This window comes from Emiliania huxleyi, assembly GCF_000372725.1.
Source record: "Emiliania huxleyi CCMP1516 chromosome Unknown EMIHUscaffold_138, whole genome shotgun sequence".
NCBI lineage: Eukaryota > Haptophyta > Isochrysidales > Noelaerhabdaceae > Emiliania > Emiliania huxleyi.
The window spans coordinates 171598-180672 of NW_005201213.1; the positions used below are offsets into that span (position 1 = coordinate 171598).

The 9075-nt window shown below is 63.6% G+C and overlaps 1 protein-coding gene across 1 annotated transcript in view; it reads right to left on the reverse strand.

The window, feature by feature from the left end:
• Window positions 1-925, reverse strand: part of EMIHUDRAFT_227300 (hypothetical protein) — a gene marked incomplete at both ends in the record, with an annotated part of 2863 nt that extends 1938 nt beyond the window's left edge. Inside the window, 2 exons of the mRNA XM_005788130.1 lie at window positions 189-283; window positions 461-925. Of these exons, the coding sequence (XP_005788187.1) occupies window positions 189-283; window positions 461-925 (560 nt within the window). The remainder of the gene's footprint in view (window positions 1-188; window positions 284-460) is intronic.
• Window positions 926-9075: the final 8150 nt, after the last annotated feature.

Here is a 9075-nt window from a genome sequence, read left to right on the forward strand (position 1 = left end):
TCCTAATGAAAAAAAAAATATAACCACTCCTGATATCAATCATTCCCTTTCTTCCTTCTTATTACGGAGGAGGAAAAGGAGGGGAGGCGTGTCGCTCGCCCAGAAGGTTGCACCGCGGTGGCACCAAGCCTGCGCCGACCGGCCCGGCGGGCCGCGAGAGGGAGAGTAGCGAGGTTCCGAAACCGCACCCGAGGTCGAGAACTAGAGGGAGCCGCGGGTCGTCGAACCCTCCCAGGGCGAGCGCGAGTGCCGCGTCCGCGTCCGCGTCTCGCGGCGGCGCCTCCTTTGGCAGTGCCGCCGCCCGCCTCCAGAGCCAGCGCAGCGGCCGCGGCGAACCGAACGACAGGCCACGGAGGGAGGCTGCTGCCGCTGCGTGCGCCGCGCCGCCGCGCTCGAGCGCCGCCGCCGCGCGTGCAAAGGCTGCGCCTCCGAGGCCGGCGGCGGCCAGGCGCTCGCACACTTGCAGGCTGACTAGCGGCTGCGGCCTGCGCCAGCGGTCAAACTCGGCCGCCTGCGCTGCGGCCAGCGACTCCAGCAGCGGCGCGCTCTCGCACCCTGCGAGCGCAAAGTCGAAGGCCGCGTCGGCAGCCACCCGGCCGAGCAGCGGCTCACCCGCAGCGCACAGCGCCAGCGCCTCGTCGCTGAGCCGCGAGACGGCCGCCCGGTCGGTGTGGCTCTCGAGAGCGGTCCGCGCGAGCGCCGTCATGGGAGAGGCGCCGCCGCCGTCTCGCCGGCTGACAGAGTACTCCCATGTCGTCCCACCTCCGAGGCAGTCCTGAAGCTTAACGCCGCCTGCCTCCAGCCGCTCCTTCAGCGCGTCGGCGGCGGCGTAGTTGCGCGAGGCTCGGGCTTCGCACCGGCGCTGCACGAGCTCGACGACGGTGGTCGATGGGAGCCTGGACGCAGGGACGAGATCGCCCCTCATGTTGGCGTTGCCCGCTCGGATGACTCGGGGGGGCGGCTCGCCCCTCATGAGGCTTGCGGCACGGTCCAGGCCGACCACACAGAGCACCCGAGGCAGCTGGCGTGGCCTCACTCACTCATGACCGCTCGTACCCGTCGGCGGGGCCAGGTTTCACAACTCGCCTCATTTTTGGCACCCTCCTGCTAGCCGCGCATGAGTAGGGAGACCGTGTGTGGTGTCTTCGCGGCCTAGAGCACCCTCTTGGCAGTCTATATTCCGGATTTTAGCCCTCCTGTCGCATCTGGTGAGCCGTACCATAGCGAGGACCAAACGTGTTGTGAAACCAAAGCACGGAGGACCTGTACGGTGGGAACGTGAAGCTGGCAGGAGTGTGGCGCCTGGCAAAAGGTGGCCCGCAGTCCGCCTGCCACCCACAGCTCCTTACCATCCCACCCGAACGAGCCACTCGCTTTACTGTGCTGCGTGAGCACCTCGGCGAAGGCAATTGTGCCGCCAAATAACAGCGACGCGTGGGCGTGGTTGACGCTGGCAAGTTGAACGTCAGAGTAGCCGTCGCGCGAGGGCTTCTCGCCCGTTAACATGGACTGCACGGCGTTAAGCATACCGACACTCGGCGGGACACAGCAGCGGCCTGTGCTGCGCCTGTAGCGGGCGGCGCGCTGTGCGTTCGTGCGTCGCCCCTCCTTCAAACAAAACACGGGCAAACTGAAGTTCTAGAGTGTTCCAGGGACATTCTGCGAGATGCAGGGAGGAGCTCATCAGCCTTGGGAGGAGCTCAGGCGCTTAAAAAAGCGCGATGACCGGGGGGGTGCCACAAAGGTGTGGCGGAGAGGTGCCGCCGCGGTGCCCACCGGTGCCCGCAAGGTGCACCGGCCTTGGAAGCCCGCCCGCCGGGCCAGCAGCCGCCAGCGCCGCCGCCACCCTGCTGGCCACGCCCGCGCGCACGCCGCTCGCGCCATCCTCCTGACCACCCTCTGCGCGCGCACAGTTGCATCCGTTTTGCCGCGCGAGCCATGGTGAGGCCAAAAAGACAACTCGGGCAACACATAATATGTATGTATGTAGGAAGGTGAAGAACAGTCAGGCTCGGACTGGACACCGACGCGGTATGGGTGGACGCTAGACAGATGATGACGACACGCACGAGCGACACACAGACACAAACAAGCTCACAAGACACACAGCCAGCGGGCTGCCACACACCCTGAGTGGGCGTACACATCACTCAGGCCACGTCCCCCTGTCGCCCCCCCCAGCACTCCAAGGTGCCAAGAGACAAACAACAGCACAACAACACTACGAGTAAGGGCTTTAGCCCGGCACGACTTTCTTTACTGAGAGCAGTCGTCGTGCGATTACTCTTACGGAATTGGCAATCCGTCCAACTTTTACCAACGAACGTTGGCGACGAACTCCACTATGCGCGGCCGCGAGCCTTCTCGCTCGCCGCCCGACGGAGTCACGACGTTTGCTCCGACTGCGCCCAGCGCGGCTCTGCGCCGCCCGCGCGTCGGTTGCGCTGCGCCTCGCGCAGCTCGTGCGTCAGGCGGCTCATGCCCGCCTGTTATGCAACGCGCCTGTCACAGGCATGCTGCTGCACCTTCTGACAGCAGACTCACCCAGCCCAGCGACGAGGAGGCTACAGATCGCTCCTCCTCCCTGCCTTCCACACGCGTGATGGCACGCATGACCACGGCACGCAACGTCGCGGTCGCGACAATTCAGATCAATGCGTATTGCATACGCCAGAGCCCAGCTTTGCTTTGGCCTGTGCTCTTCCACTTTGAGTGAGGACGTCTGCCCTGTGTGCGACGATGCGACAATGAATAGTATGTGCCGCCATGAGCCCCGACCTGCGGGGCTTGCGAATGCGCCAAGGAGTGCGGCCACAGAGTGTGGTGCACCTGCGATAACAGCACCCCTCCTTTGGCGATGATCCAGAGCAGGAAAGACTGGCGGGCGAAAACAATAAATAAAAAGCAAAAGCGCCGCATGGGATCTGATGAAGGAACTGGCCGACACGACGCTCTGGCGTCGCCTGTCGTCGACCAGCCATGCCCACCACCCGCGGTCAGTCTCGCCGTGCACGCGCCCTCGTGGTGCCTGCCGCTACTGAGGCCCTCGGCTGTATCGACACCGTCGCTGAGATCCTGGGCTGGCTCAACATGGACGAGGTCTCGCGGCTCAAGGCCGTGCACTCTGACTGGGCGCGTGCCGCTCGGCGGCTGCTCGTGAGCGTCATGTACCTGGGTCGACAGCCTCTTGGCACGCTACTCAGGAACTGGCGACCCCATCGACACTGGCCGTGCGACGCCGCACTGCTCTCTCGCATCGCCACGCACCCAGCCGAGGTTGCATTGGACGTTGGGGCCACAGCTGAGGGAAGCCCAGCCCGAGCGAGCAGCTGGTCGTGGCTCAGCGAGGAGTATGAAATGCCCCCGATTCATTACGCCTTGTGCGCCTTGTCATGTCGGCCCCAGTCAGAAGATGTGATTCGCGCACTGATCTGCGCCGCCCCGACCATGGTTTCAGAGACGGATGGCCGAGGTCGCCTGCCTCTTCACTATGCGGCGAGAAACTCGTTTGTGAGTCTCGAGATCGCGGAGGAGCTGTTGCGTGTGCATCCTGACGCGGCCAACCAGAAAGAGAAAGATTGCATGAATGGGGGACCTGCGGTCGTCCCTAACTCGTACCCTGCGGATCTGGCTATCACGTGCATCTGCTCGACGACCGTGGATAAATATTGCACGCTGGTCGCGGCGATGACCGTGGACGGACGAGCGGAGCACGCGCCCTACATGGCAAAACTACTCACTCAGCAGAGTCCGCTGATGAGCTGTGGTGCGTGGGGTTTGTTGATCGACAGACTCGTTTACCTCAGCCGTCCGGGGGACGGGCTCGCAGACATTGCGACAGCGCTCGCCAAAAGCGTCGTAGACGGGTGCTGGCGCGAAATTGACAGAGACGTGCGCCAACTATTCACAGCACTGACGTGGGCGGAAGCATGCGAGCTCTTTGGCAAACCCAAGGCGCTTGAAGTCTTCGACAGTCGACAGCTTGGTGCCCGCGGCAAGTTGGATGAAACTCGCCTCGACCTGCGTCTTCGGTGCAACGCATCTTTACAACAGTACCCGGAACTCCTCGAGCCGATGCGAAAATTTGTGCGCGGCGGGCGGCCGTCGCTGCCATGGGACAAGGCATAGGTCTTTCGCGCCGGTCAGCGATGTCCTGTTCCTTATCTGCCACCCGGCTCGTTGTCGTTGAGGTTCCTGTTGAGCGGACTGCTGACTGCCTGACTGTAGAATATCATCCTAATACCAACCACCACCACCACCACCGTCACCGTCTGTCGAGCTTTGTCCATTCTGCGTGAGAACTCCTCGAGGAGGACTCGAGAGGGGACTGCATGTGCATAATAATTTTTTGTTAGTGCCCAGTTTTGTGCGACAGACTTCAGAATTTCGCGCGTCCCAAGCTAGGGCTGGGTCGAGGACAGGCACGTCCCCTCCCAAAAAAGAAAACGGACAACCCAAGGGAGGGATGGGAGGACGGCACGCCGCCACCACACAGGGATTTTAAGGAGAGGAGTGTGGTGCGCTAGCCGTCGCCCACCCTTGGGCGCGTCCGCCTCTTCCTATCTCTCTTCGCAATCTCTCTCCGATCCACGTCCCCACCTGTGCAGGATTGTGCCAAGTTCGAATAGTTAGAGGCTGCGGGAGGCGTTGCTTTCTTTTGCTTGTTATCGGTTTGAAGCTGGCAAATCTTTTATTTCAATTCTTTTCTTTAAAAAGAATAATGGAGATCCGAGATGGCCCGAGATCGCCCGAGATCGCTCGGCGCGGCCCGAGGCGAGGTGGATGGGTTGGGAGCGAGGGGGCGGAAGTGACCAGTGCGGTAGAGGGTCAGCTCGGGGCGCGTGAGCCGGACTTGTGAGCCGGACGTCTTTCATTTTCTCTGTGTGAGGGCGTGAAGAGGGGAAAAGCGCTGCTTTTCTTTTTTACTATGTAAGGCAGGCTTCGCAGAGGGGAAATCTGTACTCTCTTCTGTACTTTGAGGACGGGTACTTACAATATATAACGTCCCCAAAGTACAGCAGAGAGTACAAAAATAGATATGTAGGAAAGCTTGCGTCATCAGAGAATCTCGCGAGGATCTGGCGCGCCTCAATTGAACGAACGCCGAGCGACGCTCCCGGCGTGCGGATCTTGCTTGACAGGTGCCTCGCTGCGTGCGCCGCTGCGCCTGCGCTCGGCCCTCGCTGCCTGCGCCTGTCTGTCAGCCTGGACACGCTCGCGGCGCTCGCGGCGCAGTCACTGCGGCTGGTCTGAGCGGGCGGCATGCCGCGGCTCCACACTGCCACTGCACAAACTCTAGGCAGAGAGGAGCCAGTACTCCTCTGTTCAACGCATAGGCCATCGCAACTCGACCCCTGCCACCGCGCTGGCGCGTGCTGCCGCTCCTGTCTGCGCGACAGTTCCGATGAAACCGTGCTCCCCTCCCGTGACGGCCCGAGCCTCAACTCCAGGCTCAGCTGAGAGATACACTGCTACTGGTGGCTGAGCGTCGGAGGTGCCCTCTCAGCTATGTGTCTTGGTCCGTGAGGACAGTCTGCCAGCTCCCCTGGTCATGCGCTCGCCGTCTCGGCCGATCGGTCCCCGGCGGCCGTATTTGTGTGTTGCAGCTGCGGCCTCGCAGTAGCCTTGCCGGGCTGCCCCCAGCGAAAGATAACTTCAACATTCACTTCAACACTGGCGATACGGCAGCCGCTACACGCGCATAGGTCATACTCAACACGTGGGCAGCCTCCCCCCCCGTGAAAAGTCCATGAGTCGCCGTCAGGCCGTCGGACTGGCGCCACTGGCGGTGCAGCAGTGATTCCCGCAAGTCGCCTTGGTGCTCGCGATCGCCCTCGCCGCCCCTCATCTCGCCCCCGGGCCAAGCCTCCGGTGCCGTGTCTACCCCACAGCCCCCAATTTGGACGCCCGAGGCTCGGCTGTGTCCGGGTGTGCATGAAAAACGAGAAAACAGGCCTTTTTGGGAAAGCCGACTTTGCCCCTTAACCCTGGTAGGTGGATTGTCCAAAATACGTCAGCCTCGCACGCCTAGCGCTAGGTCTGACACCCGACCGCCCCCCCCTCCCTAATATTAGCCGGTAGGAGCACATTTTGGCCGGCTAATGTTAGGGAGGGGAGGCCGAAAAACGCATACTTTTGTCCACGTACCAGGGTTAATTAAGCTTTATAGACGTCACCTAGTACGGCCAAAAAATCGGCACAAAAAGGTAACATTTTTCTAGGTCACATTTTTTCTTTTTATCTTTTTCTGAGTGCAGTGTGTGTGTGCGCACGCTCCTCGTGTCTGAATGGGTAGGGACGCATACGAGCACTGCGGAGAGTGGCCCTTGTTTGTGTGATAAAGGGCCCAGTATCGTTTGTCACGACGACGTCATTTGGTATATACGCCCCAGTCTGCGATAATCGGTCATCAGATCCCTGGTCTGGCCGGGTTTTTTCGCGGTATCCGCGGCGGGATATGGCGGGATATGGCGGGATATGGCAGGATACCGGGAGATACACGCGGATATGATAAGATACGGAGCCCCCATGATACAGAAACCGCAAATCGGACGCGACGGGCGAACTTCGCGCTTCGACCGCCCCGCTTGTCAAGCGCTTGCACTAGCTACACAATCGCTGTGTGAACTCTGAACAGTGAACTCAGCGTCAGCCACCAGCCAGTACCACCAGACAAAACGGTCTCAACGCCCCCGCCCCCCTAGCCCCCCCCAGCCCCCCCAGACGCCCAAACGCGTCGAGAAGCGGGTAAACGACTCACCTTCCTCCCACATGCCTGCAACCACAATCCTTCCGCCGGCGCCAATAGCAGTACTGTACTTGGTTGCTGTCTTGCGCGCGGCTAGTCTGCATCCGCCTTGGCCCTCGCGGCGGCCGCTGACGCGCGCCTCGCCTTGACGGCAGCCAGTGCCGCCTCCGCCGCCTCCGCCGCCTCCGCCGCCTCTGCCGCCGCCGCCTCTGCCGCCGCCGCCGGCCGCCGCAGCCGCCGCCGCTGCCGCAGCGGCCTCCTCCTCCTCTGCCGCTGCCAGAGCGTCCGCCTCGGCTTCAGCCTCCCGGCGCGGCTCCGCTGCCACCCAAGCTGCCTCGTGGATTCCTTTGAAGACGGTCTCTACTACAGGCGGACACTTGTCAAATTTTGAGGGCGTCGCCGTCGATGGAGAGGCTATGATAAGGAGAGCACGCGCCTGAGCACACTACGGCGCCAGGAGTCCGAGGGAAGCGCGGGGAGCGAGAGCTTTGGGGGCGAGAGAGAGGAGTTTTGAATTAAAAAGGAAAGGAAAACAGACGGGGTGCGAGAGGCAAACCGGGTTGAGAGCCCAATCTGCTGGTGCGTGTGTGCTCACACCACTACACTGTGGGGGGTGCCCGAGCATGATGTATGTGCGCGTCTGTGCTTGTGTGGGACAGACGTTGTTGTCCTATGCGCGGGGCTTCCCGCGGGGACCGAAGACGTAACAGTAACAGCAGCAAAGGCGCGGTTCACACCTCAGGAAACAGAAAAAAGCAGCGCCAACGGCGTGTCCGAGGAACCGAATCAGATAAGACGATCGACTTTAGGCCGCCGCCGCCGCCCTCCCTCACGCCCGCGCAGCTCTTGTGTGCCGCCGGCCTCCGCTGCCACTGCTCCGCCACCGCCGCTGCCGCCTCCGGCTCCGCCTCTGCCGCCTCCCCATCCCAGAGCGCACAATCAAACCCACAACATGCGTTACGCGTTCGCATCCCCCGACTCACGGTGTGCGCTCCCCTCGTGTGCAGAACACCGCTCAAAATGGGTTGCACCGCCTCGAAGATGGAGCACACAGTGACGGATGACATCAACGGCGGGGCCGACATCGAGGACAAGTGTGGCACTTCGCGCTGCATCAAGGCCGACGTCCCCCCTCCCTCCCCTTCCTCCCTCCCCGCCGCCAGCCCACCCTCGCCACCACGGGTCAGGCGCTCGTGGACAAGGTGCAGGAGCTCAAGATTGAGGTCCAATCGCTCAAGGCGGGGTCGACGCCGGACGGCTCCGACAAGCTTGGCACTTCGCGTGACGTGAAGGCCGACCCAGCCGCCCCCGCCCCACCACCGCCACCGCCGCGCCCTCGTCCTCGCCGCCCTCGCCGCCTCCTCACACCTCCCTGCCACCGCCGCCTCCCCGTCTCCCTTCCACCCGTCCTCCATCTCCCCGCCACTTTCCTCCCCTCCGAAGCCGCGCCCGCATCCCTCTTCTCCGCCAACACATATCCCGCCGCGCCCCCCTCCCGGACCCACCGCCACCACGGGCCAGGCGCTCGAGGACGAGGTCCAGTCCCTCAAGGCGGAGAAGCCGGACGGCTCCGACAAGTTTGGCACTTCGCGCTACATCAAGGCACGCCCGCCCCCCCTTACACCCCCCCCCCCGGCCCCGCCCCCCCTTCGCCACCGCCGCGCCCCCGCCGCGCCCCCGCCGCGCCCCCGCCGCGCCCCCGCCGCCTCCTCACACCTCCCCTCCCCGCCGTCTCCCTCCCCGCCGTCTCCCTCCCCTCCGTCGCCGTGTCCGCCCCCGCCACCGTCCTCCCATGGCCCCGCCACTTTCCTCCCCTCCGCGCCGCCGCGGCCGCGTCCGCGTCCCTCTCCCCGCCACCACGTCTGCCTCCCCACCCCCCCCCTTCCACACCACACACACACACACACACACACACACACACACACACACACACACACACACACACACGCACACGCACACGCACACGCACGCACGCACGCACGCACACGCACACACACGCACGCACGCACACACACACACACACACCGCCACCCTCGGTTCAGGCGCTCGTGGATAAGGTGCAGGAGCTCAAGGACGAGGTCCATTCGCTCAAGGCGGGGTCGACGCCGGACGGCTCCGACAAGCTTGGCACTTCGCGCGACGTCGAGGCCCCCCCCCCCCTCCCCCCCAAACACACACCGCCCTCGCCACCGCCGCCACGCACCGCCGCACTCGCCGCCTCCTCACCCCTCCCCGCCGCCGCCACCGCGGCGGCCGCGTCCGTCTCCCTCCGCCCCCGTCGCCACCGCCGCCTCGTCCGTCGCCACCGTCCCATGTCCCCGCCACCT